The sequence below is a fragment of the Agelaius tricolor genome, unplaced genomic scaffold, assembly GCF_023055355.1.
Source record: "Agelaius tricolor isolate 1412-34295 unplaced genomic scaffold, bAgeTri1.0.p SCAF_38, whole genome shotgun sequence".
NCBI lineage: Eukaryota > Metazoa > Chordata > Aves > Passeriformes > Icteridae > Agelaius > Agelaius tricolor.
In genome coordinates, this window is record NW_027269298.1 from 1,460,152 (window position 1) to 1,481,217 (window position 21,066).

At 54.0% G+C, this 21,066-nt stretch overlaps 2 protein-coding genes across 3 annotated transcripts in view; one reads left to right on the forward strand and one right to left on the reverse strand.

The window, feature by feature from the left end:
* Positions 1–13,469, reverse strand: FAM78A (family with sequence similarity 78 member A). Its single transcript, XM_071453934.1, has 2 exons — positions 11,662–13,469; positions 1–4,375 (listed from the first exon to the last, which is right to left on the reverse strand). The coding sequence occupies exons 1-2, from the start codon at positions 11,922–11,924 to the stop codon at positions 3,847–3,849; spliced, it is 792 nt and encodes a 263-aa protein (XP_071310035.1). The 5' UTR covers positions 11,925–13,469; the 3' UTR covers positions 1–3,846.
* PLPP7 (phospholipid phosphatase 7 (inactive)) overlaps positions 8,964–21,066 on the forward strand; it is a 23,210-nt gene continuing 11,107 nt past the window's right edge. Inside the window, exons 1-4 of one of the 2 annotated variants that reach the window (XM_071453932.1) lie at positions 8,964–9,142; positions 9,900–10,099; positions 16,671–16,821; positions 18,854–19,326. In XM_071453932.1, the coding sequence (XP_071310033.1) occupies positions 18,876–19,326 (451 nt within the window). In that variant the 5' untranslated portion in view covers positions 8,964–9,142; positions 9,900–10,099; positions 16,671–16,821; positions 18,854–18,875. Of the gene's footprint in view, positions 9,143–9,899; positions 10,100–16,670; positions 16,822–17,824; positions 18,183–18,853; positions 19,327–21,066 lie in introns of those variants that run through there. The other variant, XM_071453933.1, reaches the window with a different exon arrangement.

The following is a 21,066-nucleotide window of genomic DNA, read 5'->3' on the forward strand; positions in this document are numbered from 1 at the left end:
TTTGAAAATTTCACTTTATTTCTCTGTCTGTTATAAAAGCAGGGTTTTGTATTTTACATCTCTGTAAGTGTCCAGACTCGGTACATCTTGGTTTTGTTTTCACAGTATCTCTGCAAGACCAAGGACGATTCTTATTGCTGCGCCGGGAGCCAGGGCAGGAGGGACAGCGGTGCCTCGCCTTCCCCCCGGGCTGGACCCGGCTCGACAGGTCTCTACCCCTCCCCACGGCTGCTGAGGGTCTGTGCTGACTCCCCAAGGGGCTGCCCCTCTCCTCCCACGCCCATCTCGGTGTCAAGGGTAGGGAAGGAGAACCACGAGGTCCGCAACCCACTCGGCACCTTGGCTGCACTCAGCAGCCCCTGGGGGCAGGTGAGGGTCTGGGCCAGGGCTGCTGCCCACCCTGGACCACGACAGGGCTGTGACAGGATGGCCAGGCTGCACTCTGAGCCCCTGTGGGGGTTTGGGTCTATAAAGAGCTGAGAGCATCACTGATGGGAAGGGTGAGGCACAGACACACTCAGGTTCGCCTGTGTATGCCGTGTCGGTGCCCCAACACCTTCCCAGTGTACCCTTTGTGTATTCCTGGTTCTGCCAAAAGCTGCCAGAGAAGGAGCTTGATTCACCTCTGCTCATTTGCCACTCTGCCCTGGGTCCCCAGACATTTAAGTCCCCACTGGAGCCCTGTCAGTCAATCCCTGTTCTAACCACCAGCCTTAGCAACAGCGGTGTCTTAGAGCCCCTGTTACTTCCAGCCATCCTTCCTGTCATAGACAATCTGTCCCCATCAGTTTTGTAATGAAGCAGCATTGGAAAAACATCACTTTTAATCACGATGCATGAGATCTCCAAAGAGGCAGCATCACTCTCTCTGCCATGTCTGGGGATGCAGATGGAGGTGAGGGGGCACGTTTCGACTGAGGCACGGGATCAAGGCATTCTTTGGGAAGGGAGAAGTCCATGCAAAGCCGACCCCAGAGTGAAATTTGAATTTTGTATTTACTGCTCAGCTGGGTCCGTTCAGTGCAACAGGACAAATTAGCCAGGAGGTTACTATCAAATTGCATGGATGTATCCAGTCCACCAGGTAGAGGGAATAGGAGGAACCAGATTTGCTTAATGCACTGGGAGACTAAGTGCAACACAAAGCTAAGTGGGAAAGGACCTAGGTGTTCCCTGAATGTGGTTTTTGGTGACTGAGAAGAAATCTTTCCTTGGAATTTCTTTGTGCAGCTAATTAAGACAACTGGGTCCGATTCCTTCGACCCAGGCTGACATCAGTGAGAACTGTAAGTACTCAGCACCTGGAGACAAAGTGAATACCAGACACAAATCCCCCTTCTGCTCCCACCCATGGGACTCAGCAGCAGCCAAGATGCATGGAGAGCATGATCAGCTATTCACCCACAGCTCACAGTTTGTCCTCTTCTGCATGTATTGCCTCGGAGAAAATACAGACAAGTCCCAAAGGGCTGTGCCAGTGGAGCTATATTGGATCTGAATCCAGGTAAGAAAACAGAGTTTAATATAGAGAGTGACTGTGCAAGTCCAAGTCTCCCTAGCTTCATCCTTTATAGTCCCAAAGCCAAGACTGAGGCACCCTTTGGCTCGTGGATTTGGGGTTGATCCAGTCCAGTCGTTTGCAAGCCGGACTTCCCACCTCGGAGCTCTGCCCGTGGAAAGGAGCAGCTCCATGGCTGAGCATCTCTGAAAGCCAGTGGATGAGGAGGGTGGGCTCCCCTGCAGGCAGGGGAATGGCTGCAGAGCCCCAGGATCCTTGTTTGCTGGTTTGAGGCTGGCTTGGTGGGGGACACAACTTCTGGGTGTGCATTCCCCAGGCAGGGGTTGGTGTTGAACCTGTTCCAAAGGAGGTGGTGTGGCTGTGGAGAAGTGAGGAAGGAGAATTTCTTGCTGGTAACGTCCTGTGTGGAAGATGGGGGTAGGAATAGCAGCTAATTGGTGCCTCTCCATGGGGAGAGCCTTTTGAGCAGCGTGTGTGGGGTTGTGAGACCTGTTCAGACCAGCTCAGCAGGGCCAGGCTTGTACCTGGCATGCAGAACTCTCCTTAGTCCCAGCTCTTGAGGCAAGTTGTTAATAGGAGGAAGAAATATTTACTGGGGGAAGGAGCTGCAGAGGGAAGTGATCTGCCTGAGGCCGTGTGCTGGAGCAGGGCAGATCCTCCACTCCCCCTCCTGTGCCCTGGCCTCCAGATGCCACCTCTACCACAGAACTTCCTCTGCCTTCAAACCCCTCCCTCCCATGCAAAAGGCTCTTCTGCCTCATCCTCCTCTGCAGAGGAGCATCTGGTTATCTCAGCAGCCATCTGGTCCTTCTTAAAAGCTACAGGTTTCACCTCCTCCAAATGCTCCTTCCTCACTGAGGATCCACACCCAGGGCTCAGGTGTTGCCCTGCCTGCACCTTCTCATGTGTTACCCTTTGCTACAGTGGATGTTTGTGCCATGACAGACAGGGACAGTGTCATGGCCCTGCCTGTACCTCGTGCCTGACAGTCAGGTAGATCATGAGGTCATTGGGAAGAAAATGATCTGTGAATCCCAATGTGACTGGTTACCACAGAAGGAAGAGTTTTCCCTCAGCTGTTGCTGTGTTTGCCAGGAGTGGGTCCCTGTTATTTTCAGATGTGGCTGCTCCTGATCTTGCTGGGTAGGCTGGGTGGGTAAGATCTGCCCCCTCTGACACCTGTGTGCTTCCAGTGACTTCAGAAGATCCTTTGGACACCCCGTTCTTTGTACAGCCTCGTCTTTGGGATTTCACAGCAAATGGGGCCACAGAGCTTCACCCGGCAGCAGCAGGCACACCAGCCCTTGGCTCTCATCCACGAAAAGGTGAGGCTGTGGGCTAGCTGGGAAAACATCTGTGTGTCCTAAAGACAAACCCACTGGGACATCCCCCCCTTGACTGGTGTTGACTCCCAGGGCCACAATTCCAGCTGTGAGGTTGTTCCCTGTTGAACTGCTAACGGGAGGCTGAGACCAGCACGGGTGAGCAGCACGAGGAGCTTCCAAGGCCTCCTGCAAAGCAGGGAGAGGTGGCCTGGGAGCTGCCCCTCGAGAGCCATCCGACAGAGGGTTGTTATTTGCATTGCTTTGAAACTGAGATTATTTCCATGCTTCCTTGTTCCAGGTTTTAAAAAGAGGAAGATTTTCTTGCTTCTTCCAATTTCATGCCCTTTTTATCCATCAGCCCATGCCACGCTGACAATCTATTCCTTGTTCCAAAACTTTTTCTCCAGAATTCTGTAGAAAGGACATTCTGCCTGGTGGTGTTTTTGTTGTTTTTTTGTTTTTTTTTCAAACATAGCTTTAAGGCAAAAGTTTGGCAATGCAAAGCAAAGTCTACATAAGGCCGCATGACTTGGATTTGCAACTCAGAACTTTACAGCTTAAAAAAAAAATACCTTATCTTAAATAGTCAACTTTTTGCTCCAGAAACTTGTTTCATTCTCAACCAAAAAGAAAAAAAAAATTCTTAAAATCCCAAATAAAATGTTCTTATAGTTCTGGGCAGTTCTGGACAAGCTAATGAGACTGAAGTTCAAAGAGGAACTAAAGTAGGGAAGAAAAAAAAAGAGCTATAGGGTAGACATCAGTGTTAGTTTCTTCCCTTAGGAATCCAGTGATGAGACAGACCCAGTCCAAGGTCTCCTCTTTAGCTTTAGCACAGTGAAATCCGTCCCAATGGGAGAAGGTAGAATGGTTGCATTTGTTGAATGAATAAAAAGTGCATTTAGATTTTGCTCAGATTATAGGTGTGTATCCTAATACCTAAGTGATTGTTTTGCTTCGGGTTTATTTTCTCCCTCTCGGTGCCGGGACGCCAGGCGTGCATTATCGATGTTTTGGGGGTATCACCACGAGTGGTGGTCCATCCTTTGGCCTCCACATGAGTACCTGAGCATCATTGGCATTGGGTTTGACAAGGGCACTGGGTGGTATTGGCTCATTCTTGCTGAGGACCTGGGGCTGCTCTTGGGCAGAGGGCTCCTGCAGCTTGGCACGCTGCCCCAGGGGCCTGCTGGGGTTCACCTCGATGCCCAGCCTCATGCGCCATTTGATAGTCTGCAGGGTCACCATCTCGTTGGTGGCCGTGTTGGTTGCCACCAGCCAGGTGGTGAAGCTCTGATCCCGGTGGATGCTGGTGAGCTTGGCCACGTTGCTGTCGCTGACGGGCACGGCCCACGTCACGCTGGGGTAGAAGTTGTCGTTCATGCTGATGTTGAACTTGGACTCCTTCTTGGTGGGACCCACGATGGTGCAGGTTTCTGTGGTGTTCCCATACCAGGGATAGTTCACTCCGTCTGAGTCACTGATGGCCTGGATTTTACCATCCAGTAGATCTGGAAGCTCCCAACTTGACCTGCCATAATCAATAGCAAATTATGGATAATGAATTAATTAATTAGTTTAGAAACATGCTAGACTTTAGAAAGGAGAGGGAAGAGCTGTGGATGCCTTCCCTCTCCAGCTTTTACTGGCATTTGTGCCCTTTGTGCCATCCTGCTCAAAGAGCTCATCCCTGCCATTAAAAGCATCCTTCTTGTCAGGCCCGCTCTCAATCCGTTCATCCCCTACGTTTCTCTCTGGATGAGCTGCTGTCCCTCCCCGCTGTCTGCCTGGCTCTGGAAGTGTAACCCATCCTCCTGCAGCCCTTGGAAGGACCCAGCTCGAGGGCTGCACTCCAGGCTCTGGGCTGGGGATGGTGTTACAGTAATCAGAGAGCCCCAGGTGGAGCTGCTTGTAAAACTGCCCGCGCCGCTCACCTGTGAGAGGGACAGAAAGGTCAGTGCTGCTAGCAGGAATGTAAGTGAAAACACTCCCCTGTCACCTTGTACTGCTTGATGCACAACTTGGAGTGGGTTTTTCCATTAGCTTCCAATATAATTTTTAAGATTAGATTTGCCAATCGAGGCAAACTGCTGTAAATGTCTCAGAAGAAGGGTTGGATGTTTGCTCTGAGACGGCACAACCACAGATCACTCTCTCAGTGCACAGCAGCTGTTTTAAGGACAGTCTTTTAAAAACCAGGCTGGCAGAGGTGCCTCTCATGTACCTTCTCCCTCCTGCTCATGAATCAGCACTCCTCACCACCCAGGGATGATGTCCCAGCAATGAAGGTGGCAGCAGAAGGGACTGGTGGCAGCAGCAGTGCTGTTTGCACCTGACCCTGCCATAGCACTGGCTGTGCTCCAGTTCCCCAAGCCTTGTGGCTCCCTGCTGCAGGCTGGGACATGGGAAATGATTTATCTTGGAGAGACACAGAGGGGACGCCCTGAGGCTCGTCAGGGTCAGGGTGACTGTCCAAGCCTTTCATAAGTCTGGTGCTGCAGCTTAAAATAGCCCCTTGATTGCAGAGGAGGCTGTGGCTGGGGGTACTGGTCGGCCTGGCTGGCTCTTACACAGCTCTGGGATGAGCTGCTCTGGCCAGGGCTGATGTGACTGTCTCATAAGGCTGTTTTGACTGTTAATTAGTTAATGACCGTGAAGTGCCTCCATGTTTGTACCCGCTGGATCGTTCAGCACTTAGCTGTGTCTGGCTCTGGCTAGAGGATACCACGGGGGATTTTAAGGTCTCATTTATATTTTTTTTTTTCATGCGAGCAGGGGCTCCTGGCAAACAGCTCCCCACGGGAGCTGAAGTGTGAGACAGGAGGTGGGGTGCCCCGGGGGCTGCAGGGATGCTCTGAGCCGCAGGAGCAGGGGCTGCAGGGATGCTCTGAGCCGCAGGAGCAGGGGTTATGCAAGCACAACATCTCCCTGCTCAGATTTACAGGCTGCTGTCAGCTACAGCACCGCAGCTGCAGCAATCCCTTCCTCCCGAGCTCATCGCCAGCAGGCAGAGGGAGTCCTTTCCCTGGAAGAAAATTTTTAGTGAAGGCAGCCAAAAGGAGATCCCTGAGCAGTCCTGCCAGGACCCTTGTGCACTGCAGAGATGTTTATTTGCTCTGCTCTGCTCTGCAAACCGGAGTCATCCTGGCTCAGCACCCCTTGTGCCCTTCAGGCAGGGCTGAGCAGGGCAAGGCTCAGGGATGGCCCAGGGAAGGCTCAGGGGATGCTGGGTGACCCAGCCCTTGCTGATGGATGAGTGGAGGTCCTGCTCTGCAGCCCCCACCCCTCCCTGCTGCACAGCCCAGCTCCAAAACCCCATCTGGGGGCTCTTCTCTCCCTTTCAGCTGCTGGTTTAGGATTACTTTCCATTCAGACAGGGGCTGGCACTCAGCTTGGCTGTCACCCAGGGCTGAGATGTGACTGAGGTGACAGGCGTGGTGCAGCCACAGCATCTCTGCAGGTACCAAGGTGCCAAACCAGGAGCTAAGATGCCCCAGAGGGTGAGAACCCTCCTGGGCTGCTCCAGCCTGCTCAGATCAGAGCTGCTGGCTGGATGGCAGGAGAACCTGGCAGAGTATGCTCAGTAAATGCAGATCCTCTAAGATCTGCTTGTCCCTGTCCTCATTCCCAGGTCAGGACAGAATTGCAGGAGCTTCTGGGGATTTGCCCAGGATTTAAAGAAGAGCACAAGGGTGGAGCTGTGTCAGGGCCTGAGCAGGATGGTACCTGCAGAGCCTGCAGCATCCCAGGACAAAGCAGAGTGTGGCTGAGCTCAGGGTGGCCCAGGAGGGCACCCAGCTTGAGGAAAGGCATGGGCAGGAATGGGGAAGGAGACACCAGCCTGTGTTTCTTCAGAGAGCACACTGTGCCTAATTCTAGCCAGTGTGGTTAACCCCAGGGTTTCAAAACCATCATGCTTCATCTGCTCTGCTTGGAACAAGCAGAAAAACGAGGCCTCATGATGATCCCATGACTGGAGCAGAGCAGAGGCTGCCTGGTGGCTGCTGCTGGTGATTGTCCCTCTCCTGATGCTCCAGCAAAGCCCCTGTGCCAGCCAGGCTGGCAGCCTCTGCTTGCAGAGCGTGTCCATGCTAAATAATATGCCAACAACTGGATGAATTTGGAAAGAATGCTGTGGAATGATCTTTGGCTGCATCAGCATCTTTCTCTGGTAGTGTCGAGCCAAGGAGAGACCAGAAAGTGCCCAATAAACACTTTGCTGACAATAGCAGGAAGGAGGCATGAAAAGAAACCAAGCTATCTGGTTTCGCGGGTTCACTGATCAGCTCCAAGATCAGTAGGTTCTGCCTTACAACACTGACAAGCCTCTTTCTGCCTCTTCTGAAACCTTCAGAGCCAGTGTGGGCACCACCAGAGCCTGGAGCTGCCAAGAAACCTCTCCTAACAAATGTCTTCTTGCTACCAGAAGGAACTTCAAGCTATTTCCTGTGGTACGAGCAGAGCCCTGCTGCTGACAGCCAAGCAGCTTTATGTAGGTTTTAGCTCCCCAGTTCTCATTCAGACACTTTTTTCCTCTTCTGTCACACAGAACGAATCCTCCTGAGCTGCCAGATGTCTGTCCCACAGCAGCCAGCAGGGCAGTGACAGCAAACCCAGCCCTGGGCATCCAGCAGTGGGGAACATCAGGCAACCTTTCCAGACAGGCACCAGGCACTATTGCAACCTCAGCTCTAATTGCCTAAAGCCAGCTCCTAATTAGTCACAGGCCAGATGGACTTGCACAACCTTCTGCTTTCCAACACCTTCCTCTCCAAGCTCCCTAAATAAGAGCAGCCCCTCTGGGACACAGCCCCTGCCTGGTGCATGGAGCAGGGCCATGTGTGGGTGTAGTGAAACTGTCCCAGGCATTTCACATCCCTGCTCCTGACTCCCTCCACCACTGACCTGCACTGGGGACTCGCTGAGAGAAACAAAACCTGATAGCCAGAGCTGCTTAATTTTAAATTCTCCTTTGCAGTGCCCCTCTCACCTTTTCCAGCACGTCAGGCAAGTCAAGGCAGGGTTAGAGTGAAGAACAGGAAGGAAATTTAAGTTGTTGCTCCCCAGCTGACAGAGCTGTGCTGCTGTGGTCCCTCTTCCTCCCACCCTCCAGCTGTGTGTTCCTGCCTCATCTCTTGAACCAGCAGCAGTGTTTGGGGCTGGGCCAGGGAGTGAAACTAGCACAAAACTGGCATTAGGAAAAAGGGAACAATTTCTGCTGGTTTAGGGGGGCAGACTCAAGTGCAACTGGACAAGCCCTGGAACTGGGCTAAGGTGGGTGAGATCCAGGGGCCACTGCAGGGCAGCAAAGCCTTGTCCTCTGAATCCCTGGAGGAGTCAATTCCCACAGTGAGCTGACCTCCCTTCACTTTCTTTGGAAAAGATGCCCTTGTGGTTGTTTTTTTGGATTGTGTCCTCCCTCCTGGGGACTGGGGGTTTATTCTCTTGACAATTTGAGTTCATTATGTCCCTGCTGCAGGGCATGGAAGATTTAATCTCACCAGGGAGAGATGCCTGGGAAGATGAAGTGATGATGTAAGGATGCAAGTGCCCCATGGAGTCTTCCAGGAGGAGAAACATCCACAGGAAAACTTCTCCAGATTCTTGGCTGATCATATTCCAACTCCAATTTATTTATCTCTCTCTTTTGCATATCTCCATCTGCACAGCTTCTTGCACATCTCCATGGAGATGAAGGAGGCTGGATAATGCCATTCCAGCATGGCCCAGAGCTGACACAGCTTCCACCAGGTGCAGAAACCAGCACCCACCCCAGCAGATGCCAGCAGGGACCTGGTCCAGCTGCTCCTGCTCAGGTCACAGCTCTGGCCTGGTCCTGCTGCCTCCCTCTGCGCAGCAGATCCTTCCCTCAGGACAAGGGTAAAATCCTGCATGGGAGGAGCAGCAGTGGCAGCCATGGGGTGCACAGGAGTTTGCCCCAGGCCTGCACAGAGAGGGGTCAGAGAGCACATCCACACCCTCGTGCTGGGGGTTTTCATGTTCCCTGCAGCATCTCCTGACTCACATGTAAAGTAATGCCAGCACTTATGTGTTAGCTGAGCTCTAATTCTCTCCCTTTAAATTTAAAAATGCTGCATTTAGCCCCCAAATTGTCAGTGCCACTTTAAACGTGCGTGTCTAAATTATCCCCTCTGTACTCCCATCCCTATAGCAGCATTATGCACAGCTCCATCTGCTCCAGTATTTCTCAGCTGTTTCCATCCTCAATGTAATGGCCAGCTTATGCACAGCTAACAACTTCCCAGCAGAGAAGTGAAAAATTAATCCAAAGCCTGCTGTAAGTATTGGTGCTTCGGTCGGATGAGTGATTTTTGATTATTTGGGGGTTTTTGTTTGTCAGTCACCACAGGGGTTAAAAACATGGATGTGGCAGTGGCCTCTGCCTGCCATGGAAAGTTGGGACTGCTGGCATCAATCGATGCAGCTCTGTGGAGGTCAGTGGGATTACATCGAGTTACACCAGCCAAAGCCTTGGCCCATCCTTTCTCTCAGGTTTGTGTCCTCTCTCTCTCTCTCTCTCTCTGTAATGGTCTTCCAACCCATGCTCCCATAGCGTTGAAGAGGCCTTTCCTCCTAAATGCCTTTATTTATAGCCTTCAGATGGCAATGAGTGTATAGAAAGAGAGTGCAGGAACAGACCAATTCCTGCTTGTGTTCGAGTAACTTTTTTTTTTTTTTTAATCAGTTAAATGTCAGTGAACCTCCTAGGGAAACATCTTTGTTTCCATGATTTTCTAGCTAAAAGCTCTCATACATAGCTGCAGTGTTTAATTCTACCAGTTTACAGCAGCAGCTACTACTCCTTTTTTTTTTTTTTTCTTTTCTTTTTTGTCCCAAAACATTCCAGCAAGGGCAGGCTGTACCAAATCCTTCTTTTAAACACAGGGAAACTCAGGTGCAGAGAAATGAAAGGCCACACTGAGGTTTGCAGCCCAGAGCAGCACTGGCAGCATCACTCTGTGCCCAGTCCCCTCTATTTCAGTGCATCAGAGCTGTATTTATATAAAGTGGACTTTTCTATTCTTCCTTTGCAGCTGGTGGCTAAAGACAGGATTCCTAAATGAGCCTGAGAATTACACATGCAAATCCCAAAGGCCTGCAATTGGGAACATCTGAGCAACAAATTGTCCTTGCTAAAGATGCTGTTGGAGCCAAGAAAGCCTACAGATTTCGGGCCTGCTGTAAATACTTTTAAAATCACCATCAGCCTGTCTGCACTGCTGCTGCTTGCCAGGTACCAGTTTGCCTCTCAGGAAACTTTCTGCTTGGGCAGAGAGGGGACATGGGGACAGGAGGGGGGCAGCCTGTCACCTGGGACTGCTCCTCCTTCCCTGGTGTCTGTGAGAGGGAAGGGAAGGGAAGGGAAGGGAAGGGAAGGGAAGGGAAGGGAAGGGAAGGGAAGGGAAGGGAAGGGAAGGGAAGGGAAGGGAAGGGGAGGGGGGCCGGCTGTGCGTGCAGATGTTCAGGCTGTCAGGAAGGCGCTGCATTCACTCATTCCTGCTCTCCAGCCCGCCTCCCCCAGCACTCCTCATTCAGGGATTTTTTAAGCTGCCCAGACTGACCCTCAGGGGCTGAGCCAGCATCTCCCTGGCTCGAGGCACTCGGGATGAGCAGGGAAAGGATTCTCAGACCTGACCTTCCCGTCCTTCCTCCCTCAGCCCCAGAGCCTGGGCAGCATCAGCAGCTCCAGCCACTGACCCATCTGCCAGCACGGTCAGGTTCTGTCCCTGTGGCTGGACAGGCACATTTCTGCTGCACCAAGAGGCTGCACCTGTGCTGCCCAGCACTGTGAGCTGCAGAATTGCTGCTCTGTGCAGGCATTTGGGGATCAGGTGCTGGGGCTGATTTAGCTGTGGGCCAAAGCCTGCAACGTTTGGAGAACAAGCTGGTGGGGGACTGGGGAGAGATGACTTTTCTTGGCAGGGAGGTGACATTCTGATTTGACTCATTCCTGCCTCACTATGACTGTCTGACCAGTAACACGGGGATTCCTGGTGTGCAAACAGCCCCTGGATTCCTCCCACCTCACATCTACACCCATGTATTCCCTTTCACATCACCCATGAGGGAGGGGAGCGCGGAATCCGCACCCTGCTCCAAGGTGATGCGGATGGTTTCACTACCAAGGGGTTAAATCCTGCTTGTGCTTTCCCGTGGGCTGCCTGCTACTGTGGGCAAAGCAAGCAGGATTCCTCCTGTGACGTTCAATGTGCTCCCAGAGCTGGTGGGCTATGAGCTCCCAGCCACAGCTCACTGCAGCAGCAGCAGCAGCAGCAGCAGCAGCAGCAGAGCACTCCAGGGACGGCTCCGTGCCACAAGTGTCAGCCCTGGGCTCTGCCTGGGGCTCCTCAACGGGCACCCTTGGGATGGGGAGGGATGCAGGCAAGAGGAGCTGGAGGTCAGGAGAACCACTCGTGTCAAACACCCATCAAAGCAGGGGAGCCTGTTGTGGCAGGGCTGCTCCCGGGGTTCCAGGATCTCCTGTGCAGCCCAAAAGCTGTTGTGGAAGAGCTTTGCTTTATGGGTTCCTACCAGAACAAGTGGGGTTTGGCTGGGGCTTGGGCGAATTCCCACTCGAGGAGAAGAACACCCACTGCTTTGAAAGGGCAGGGAGAAGCTCTCCTGTATTTCAAACACATGGCAAAGTCCTGTTAAGTTTTGGAGGGGCTGGGTTTTTAAATATGGATTATAATTTTTGGCTTAATCCACTATCTCCCAAGCAGGCCATGGTCCTGCCTCTCCCTCTCCCCGCCGGGCGAGCGCACCCGCACGCGCCCTCCCCTCGGGAATACTCACATGCCCTGGTCCCCGTAGTGATTGTAGAATTCCATGTGGCTGCAAGCCTGGATCCAGCCCACGATCCAGGTCTCCTTCTTGGGGAGAGGGGGCACCAACACCTGGGCAGAGGCTCGGAAGTGAGGGGTGCGGTAGCGCAGCACCACGCTGGAGGACTCGTCAATGCTGGTGGGAATGGGATCAATGGAGGCTTTCACTTCAACCACTGAAATGCTCTCCCGGAAAACTTTGGATTTGCAGCTAATACTCTGAATACAGCCCATGGCATACCCCGAGTACAGTCTGACGCAGCTCCTAGGGTACTCCAGCAATCCTGGGGAATATTAGGCATTGAAATTGTCTGGTGCTAGATCAATTACAGATCTTCTTGGTTTGTAATTTCAAAACTGATATCCATAGGATAGAAAATTCATCACGTAAAGCCTTAATTCGAATATCTGTCTTACAAGTACTGCTTCTATTTCTGAGGTTAGCTGCGCTTCAGAAGCAAAAGGGCCTTTAAAATTTTTTTCCCCTTTTAATGACCCATTAAATCTCTTCCTCAAACAGTCTTTGGGTTAAAAAAAAGTCTCTTGAGTTCAATAAATAAAGGTGGTGTTCTTAGCTGATATATTTAGTCCTTCCTTTGCTCAGATGCAGTCTGTCATTCACCATCAAACATAGGACTAGCCGGTATTTCCCTTTATTCTTTGGATGAAAAGCAGAATGTTGATAGACACATCTATATAAATAATGAAATAGTTTTTAGCCCCAGCTTGTCACAACCGGTGTGGATTTCCACTTCCTGACTTGCAGTTGTTCATAACTTCCTTTCACACAAAATTACAATAATAACAGAAAGAAACGACGGCTGGAAAATGCAAAAAGTCGCCAAATCTCCGATTCTGGAGGCTCCTCCGCCAGCGATGTCTGGGCTTTGGGGATTAATTTTTTTTTTTTTTCCCTTAGAAATAGCCGGACGCAGAGGGAAGCGAGCGCGGTGCCGGTGGGGCCGGCGGCTCCGGGAGCGCAGCGGGGCAGGCGGCGATGGAGCCTCCCCCGCGCCCGCCGGGGCCGCGCCGCTCCGCGCCCGCTCAGCGCCGCGGCTCCGCCGCCCGTGACATCCCCCGCCACGCACCGGCCCGGGGGCGCCGCTCCCCTTCCTCCTCCTCCTCCTCCTCCTCCTCCTCGGCGAGCGGCTCTCCGCAGGGGTGTCCGACCTTCCTCCTCCTCCTCCTCCTCCTCCTGCTCGCTGCTGCTGCCGCTGCCGCCGCTCCGGGGCTCGCCGGCTCAGCCGGCGGGGCTCATGGGCGGGCGGCGGGGCTGCCCCGCACACGCGTGGGCCCCGCAGGGCGTCACAGCATCCCGGGGAGCCGCGGCGAGCCCCGGCCGCGCCGCCGAGCCCCGGCTCCTGCGCTGCGGGGGCGAGCAGCGGCGCGGGGCGGCGGGGGGGAGGCTCCTTCTTCTTCTTCTTCTTCTCTCGCTGGGTTTTTTTTCCCCTTCGCCTCTTCGCTGGCTGCCCGGGGAGGTGAGCGGAGCGGGATCGGTGCCTCCGCCTCCCGGCTGTCGCAGGCTTCCTCTCCCGCAATACATTCGTGCACCCGGGGCTCAGCCTCGCCGGGGGCGCGGGGGGGCGCGGGGGGGCTCCCGCTCCGCTCGCCGCAGCATCAGAAAGGCAACGGGGTCAAACTTTGCGGGAACTCGCTCGCAGCCCCGCGGCGTCCCCGGGCGTGCCCCGCCGGCTGCCCGGGCAGGGAGCGCCGCATGCCCGAGGCTCCCGCGGCCCCGGCGGCGGCACCGGCTGCGGCTCCGGGCCCCCCCCGCCGCCCTGTCCTCCCTCCTTCGCCCAGTCCCATCCCTCCCCCTGTATTTCGCTTTTAAACTGCAGCTGTTGAAGCTAAACCTCCTTTGCAAAAAAACAGCATTTCCTCCCACATGTCCGTGAATTGTGGGTAATGTAGTTTTTTTTTTTTATTTTAGAAACGCCTTCCCCCCTTTTTTATTATTATTTTTATTATTATTATTGTTATTATTATCTTTCAATTTCACTGCAATGTCCTTTTTCTTGGGTTTTCAGATTAAGATTTTCCTCTCCCGGCTGGAGCCTGCTGCTGGGTAGATTTGGTGCCAGCCAAAGGGCACCAGAGGGGATGGTCTCTTATTTGCAGAACCTGTAGCCCAGGGCTGGATGCGCTGTGATTCCAGCAAGGAATAATGTAAAGCTGTCCCTAGCAGCAGTGGGACACGGGAGCAGCTGGAATGGGGAGTGAGAAGCGTCTGAGGCAGCAGTGGCCTGTGGGAAAGTTGTAAACTTCTATTACAGGCAGTTTTAAGGGTAATGTTGCCAGCTGGTCCTGCTGGCCATCAGCTGGCTGAGGATCTGAGCACCAGGGGAGGTGAAATTTTTGGCATTTCAGCAATAGCTGATGGACATCAGGCATTGGATGAGTGTGTCCTCTGCCACTTGTTTCTAAATAGGAAACCTGGGGAAACGAGAGGTAAAAATCTCTTTGCCGGTGCTGCTTGTGGTGTGGCACAGCAGTGCAGAGCTGCTGTAAATGTCTCTTAGTCCTTCCCACCCTGCACTCTCAGCAGGCTGGGTTAGCCCTTAGCAGGTAGGAGAGACCTGAGCTACCAGGTGATCCTAACAAGCAAAATGCCACAGGATGAGGGGAGGCAGGTTTGCTCCTTTCCACCCACAGCAAGTGGAAAAAACACAGCTTATTGTGATGTTTTTCCTCTTCACGTGTTTCTCGAAGCATTGAGAAATATTTATTTTAAACTTCCCAGTTGCTGTGAAAGGCACAATTTAGTCACTAATCCTGTGACAGAGAGAATCACTAAGAACCTGCTCACGTTACAAGGCACTTACTATCATGTAGTACCAGGAAGAATGAAATTAGCATCTTCCGAATGAAATATCCAGCAGCCTCCAGAAGGTGCTGAAATCCTTTGACATTTCCAAGACTCTTTCACACTTTTCAAACAAGCTTGTCACAGTTTCCCAGAGCATCCTGAGCCTGGTGAAACTGCATATTCTGCGACTCTAGTTCCACTGAAGCTTCAGCCAGGTCTTACTTCAACTTGGCTGTCTCTGGTCAACTAGGAAATTGCATTATCTCACTCTAATTAAATCAGCTCTTCAGCTGGAGTTTTTGTTAGGTTTTGGTCGTGCCTGTCTCCATCGGGCTGCTGTGAGTGATTAAGGCATTAGCACATCCCACCCAGCTTTTTTTTGTCCCTGGAAGAATCCCGTGCAGGGTTTGCTGGATGCACTTTGGGTGCAAGTGCTGCTGCTTTGGCCAGAGGTTGGGATGCGCCAACGCTGCCAGTGAAGGGCAGAGAGAGGGGATGGGGCTGTCACTGTATCCCACCCACACTCCAGCGCGGTTTTCCTGGCCATGCTGGCCGCTGGGGTTGTGGAATTGTGCCGGGAATTGCGGCCGGCAGGGTGGGCAGGGCTGGGCGCAGCCGGGCTGAGCAGGCAGCACACGGAGCCTGCCGGATCTGTCTGTCTGTCTGTCTGTCTGGGCGTTCTCCCAGGTGCTGGATGACCCCTGCGGATCATGTGTCAGGACTGGAATAGCCCCGCCGAGCAGGGAGCCTGTCTGCAGGGATATTTATAAACCCGGGTTAGTTTTATGGGATGGGGCTTGTCATGGCCTCAGTGGGATCAGGGATTTTTCCCTCCCAAGCTCAGTTTCCCCAGCTGGGACTGTCAGTGACAGCCCACCCTGCTGCAGGAGAGACCAGGCAGTTTTCCTTGCCCACTCCACCACTGACAGGGCTTTGCTGGCACTGCATCCATCCCATGCTGCCCTTCCTGCTCAGGATTGCAAGGCTGGAGTCTCATGGGGAGGCTGGGGCACAGAAATTCCCTCCTATCAGTGTCAGCAGAAGAGACAGCACCAGATTAAATTCACTCCCAGGGCTTTCAAGGTATTTTTTAACCCCTGACAGCTCCCGAGGAACCTGTTCATTTGTAGCTGAGCATCCCCAGCACAGACTGGGCAGGAGTCTCCCTGTTTCTGCAGGGTCCTGGCCACCAGTGCCTTTATCCCTGTGCCCACTGCTGTTTGCAGAGCCCCACATTTGCACAGAGTGGGGAAATCCAGGAGGCCATGAGCTGGCAGGTGATGGCTGCAGCCAGGTGGAAGCAGTGCTGATGTTCTCTGCCTGGCCCATGCCAGGTGGGCTGAGATTTTCCACATGCTGGGCAGTGGGGTGAGGGCAGGCAGGGGGGCATGGGCTGCTGACTGCCCTGGTGGTGGCAGCACAGCCAGGGACCAGGCAGGAGATGCTGGGTGTTGGTGATGTGGCAGTTCCTGAGCGACCTAAGGGCTGCCACAGCCCCACGTGGTACCTGGGCCAGGAGAGGCTGTGTTTTATGGGCTGGGTGAGGGTGCCTGAGAAGGGAACAAGCTCTTCCTCCCACTGGCATCACAGAATCACATGGTTTGGGTGGGAAGGGATCTTTAAAGGTCATTTAGTCCAACTCCCAGCCATTGGCAGGGTCACCTTCCACTAACCCAGGCTGCTCCAAGCCCTGTCCAACCTTGTCCTTGAACACTTCCAGGGATGGGGCCTCCACAGCTTCTTTGGGAACCTGTGCCAGGGCCCAGCACCCTCATTGTACAAAATGCCTTCCCAATGTCCCATCTAACCCTGCTCTCTGTCAGGGTGAAGCCAGCCCTGTCACTCCATTTCCAGCTCTCTGGAACCCCTTTAGGCACTGGAAGGAGCTCCAAGGTCTCCCTGGAGCCTTCTCCTCTCCAGGCTGAACACCCCAGCTCTCCCAGCCTGGCTCCAGGGCAGAGTTGCTTCAGCCCCTGGAGCATCTCCATGGCCTCCTGTGGACTCACTCCAACAGGTCCAGGTCCCTCCTGTGCTGGGGACCCCAGAGCTGGATGCAGTGTTCCAGGGTGGGGTCTCACCAGAGCAGAGGGGCAGAATCACCTCCCTTGACCAGGGATAAGTTCCAGGAGGGTATGAATCAGAAATAACTCGATGTACATTATTTTCCCTTGAAGGAGGAAAATATGAACAAAGCCCAGGACCTCAGACACTTGCTTGTCCAAGCACTGCTGCCACCTGGATGGTCTGTCACTCACATGGGCACAACCTGGATGCACAGTTCACTGAGGGAATTTGGAGAGCTACGTATAACAGTGCAAAGAAAAGGTAAAATTGTTGTTATTATCTTTGGAAGCCTGAGAACCACCTTTCATTTAGTACTTAAACTCCCCAGTGCAGTTTGGACAAGACCTTTAAAGACACCTGGGTGCCCAGTTCCCAGGGCTACCTGTGCATCCACTGACCTCTCTAACTGGACAAATGTTGTGTAGACAAATGTCACTGGCACCAAGAGCTGTGGATGTTCTGCTCCTCAATGTAATATCCATCTTCAGTTCTCCACCCATGGGGGATTTCCAGCCTATTTGCATAGGAATAATCCTGTTCCAGGAGCCTGGGGGTGCTGTGGAGAGCCCATTGTGCAGGGGAGGTGCTGGCAGTGGAGGTGACCTGGCTCAGGGGGTGCTGCAGCTGGGCTGTCACCCTGCAGGCAGGAGGAATGACATGGGTGGTGTGTCCCAGGGGTGCTGGAGGCTCAGAGCCACACAGCTGCAGTTCAGGGATGCAGGATGATCCTTCAGCCCATGAACTGGAGCTGCAGGGATGCTCCCAGGGATGCAGGATGATGATCCTTCAGCCCATGAACTGGAGCTGCAGGGATGCTCCCAGGGATGCAGGATGATGATCCTTCAGCCCATGAACTGGAGCTGCAGAGATGCTCCCAGGGATGCAGGATGATCCTCAGCCCATGAGCTGGAGCTGCAGAGATGCTCCCAGGGATGCAGGATGATCCTTCAGCCCATGAACTGGAGCTGCAGGGATGCTCCCAGGGATGCAGGATGATCCTCAGCCCATGAACTGGAGCTGCAGGGATGCTCCCAGGGATGCAGGATGATGATCCTTCAGCCCATGAGCTGGAGCTGCAGGGATGCTCCCAGGGATGCAGGATGATCCTTCAGCCCATGAACTGGAGCTGCAGGGATGCTCCCAGGGATGCAGGATGATCCTCAGCCCATGAACTGGAGCTGCAGGGATGCTCCCAGGGATGCAGGATGATCCTTCAGCCCATGAGCTGGAGCGGCAGGGATGCTCCCAGGGCCATGGATGTCTCAGGGGGGTCGGCGGGGAGGTGGCAGGTGACAGTGATGGAGCACAGCGTGTGTGGCAGGAGGGACAGGAGGGACAGCAGGTGTTCCCTGTCCTCCCTGGGGCCTGGCAGAGCCTCCCTCCCCTCCGTGCTGCTGGGGCCAGGGGCCGTGCTGCTGTCGGGGGACAGAGCAGTGGCTGTCACCTGCTGTCAGCTCGGGCTGTGCCGCGCTGGGGACACGGCAGGGACACGTGCGCTATCGAGGCCACGCAGCGCCGGGGCAGGAGGGTGGGGATTCAAGGAGGATGGGAATTGAAGGAGGATGGGAATTCATCAGCAGCTCCTGCCCGGGTGGTCAGGAGGCAGGTGATGCTTCTCTGGGGTGAGTGATGGAAAACGCAGGGAGGGTGGGCTTGGGGGTGCTTTGACAGCTATCTGTGCCAGGGGGGTACTCCGGGTGCCCAGCTATGGGGGGGAGGAGTTGAAGAACAGATGAATCAGGAAGATTTGGGGGAGAGCCCCTTGAGGGGAAGTGCCTGGGTGACACCTGGTCGTGGTGCTGCAAAGCCAGGCAGCACAGCTGCCCACGGGTGCCCTGAGGAGGGAGGGGGATGCCATCATCTCCAGCTCTGCCTCTGGCACCGAAATGTGAATTGCAGCACAAAAAGAACTACGTTTCCCAGTTTCCCTTGCAGCCCAGGGGAATAAGCAATTGGAAGATTTAAATAGACCAGGCCAGAAGCAACCAACCTTTGGCACAATGTTTTTCCCTCCTCTTCTTCATATCTATTGGCTGTCCAACCTTTTTCCCTGGCACTGGAGTGGCTGCCAAGCCTGGCATTAATTTTCCTTCCAAGCTTGCTAGGCCCATGAAGTAAACAGCCATGTGCATTCCTTACTCTATATTTAACAGCTGCAGTCTGTGCTGGGGGCAACTGCAACAGAGGGGAACGTTTGTAGCTTCCCAAATTCACAGCTTGTGAGGGTGGGAGTGGGGGAAGCTTTCTGCAGGGAGAAGAGGGATTTCTCTCCTTGCCGGTATTTGCAAAGCAGGTTGCGTTAAAGAGAGACTGCAATGCCAGCATCCCAGCCACGGTCCAGGGCCAGAGACAGGAACAATGTCCTCAACAGGGCTGAGTTCCTCTCCCTGAACCAGCCCTTGAAGGGGAACCAGGAGGGCAGGAGCTCCAGCAGGAAGCAGAGCGGCCAGGCCGGGGCAGCCGGTGCCCAGAGCAGCGGCCCCAAGGAGCGGCGGCAGTCGCAGCAGCTGCCCGAGGAGGATTGCATGCAGCTCAACCCCTCCTTCAAGGGAATCGCCTTCAACTCGCTGCTGGCCATCGACATCTGCATGTCCAAGAGGCTGGGGGTGTGTGCCAACAGAGCCTCCTCCTGGGGAGGCGCCCGCTCCATGATCAACCTGCTGGGGATAACGGGGCACGGCATCCCCTGGATCGCGGGCACGCTCATCTGCCTGGTGAAGAGCAGCACGCTGGCAGGCCAGGAGGTCCTCATGAACCTGCTGCTAGGTGAGTGGCCAACCTCCCTCCCTGCTGGGGAAGCCCAGCCCTCCTCACAAGGGACAGCAGCACTGGGACTCCTCCTCTGGCTGCTCCCAGCATCAGAAGTGGTCGGGAAGCAGGGAGTGACCTTTAGGGTAAATGCTGCACTTGTTGGCCCTCCTGGTCCCAGGTGCTGGGGGAGATGGATGGCACAAGAGGGGGTCTGAGAGGGGTGGAGTAGCCATGGAAGCTGGGAACAGCCATGGAGCAGGGACAGGCCCCTGGTCCTGCATGGGGCAGGGTTGTCCTGTCAGATTGAGGGAGTGTCCGTGGTGGGAGGGTGGATACCAGCAGCGGTGTCTTTTATTTAATCTGTGGTCATCTGCCCTGGTGTTTGATAGGATATCATAAAGATATTAGTCTCTAATATCTGGATTGATTCCTGAGGATGTTATTTCCATCCCCTTGCCACCTTCTTGACCAGACTCCATGTGATGGAGTCCTGTCACCCTCCCTGCTGCAGTTTGCTCTCACATCCTCCTTCCCTTGGGTACCTTTCTTGCTGCTGTCCCCGTTTCCATGTGCTAATTTGACCCAGAGGCTGTGTAGGCAGGCTGGGATGCCTCTGGCTCTCCTGCTAGTCCTTCCTTGCATGGTGGTGGTCAGTGTCCCTGTTTCTGGATGTGTTGAAGGGTTTGTGCAGGCCCATCCCACCCTGATGTCCCACCAGTGACCAGGATGAGCTCTAGCTGTGACTTGCCTTAGATCCTGGCCCCAGCCTGCCCAGGCCATGTATACCCGAGGACCTTGCTCTTCTTGCTCTTCTGCCTTTGGCACAGGGTCCAGTTATCCCATTTTTCCTTGTGACTAAGTACCCTCTCCTCTGGCTGTGACCCACACTCTGTGTTTCACCCTCCCTAAAAACTCAGCAATCCCACTTTTGGTTGGTAGGAGAAATTGAAAACACTGGATTTAGACCCTTTCTTCTCAGGGAGCATTTTGAGAGGCTGTAGGGACACTTTATTTCACAGGCACCACAGGAAAGGGACGTCCTGTCTGCAGGGGCTGACTGTGACGTGACACAGCTCAGCAACCCCAGGTTTTGGGGTTTTTTTCACAAGTTCATCCTTCAGAGAGGGTGGAGACTGACCTGGACTGGCTTGAAAAGCACAGTGGTAGCTGCCTCTTCTCCCCTGTGCCTTTGGAGGAGACTGTCCTGGTGCTGGGACATCTCCTGGGGGGAGGCTGTGGTGGGAAGAGGCCAGAATAGCTCCAGCGTGATGCAGAGCCCACTGACATCACAGCTCCTGCAGGGGCTCCTCAGGGCTGGGGTCAGCCCCTCCTGGGAACAGAGGCTCCAGCCAAAAGGGCACGAGGATGAAATAGCAGGTGACTAACAGCAACCAGCACAGCTTCCAGATGTCTCTTGACCCAAGAGCCTCTGACGGGGTTGGGGCCTGAAAACTCTGACTGCTTTGACTCCAAAATATTTGAGATCCTTACAAAGAGCTAGTGCCCCTTTTGGCTTAAAAAAAAGGAAGGCTTTCTCACCCTTCTGTTGCTATAGGAGGAGGACAAATGCAAAGCCACTTCAGGATCATGTTCTAACTTTGTGGAGTTGTGGCTGGGAGAGCTCTGCATCACTACCCACACCTCCAGGTCTCCTGAGCTCCAACGTGGTGCCCAGGGACCAGCTGGGGGTTCTGAAGTGTTGCATCCTTGCCTAGACACACTACTCCCCCTGCCAAGACAGGAAATAGTTAAATG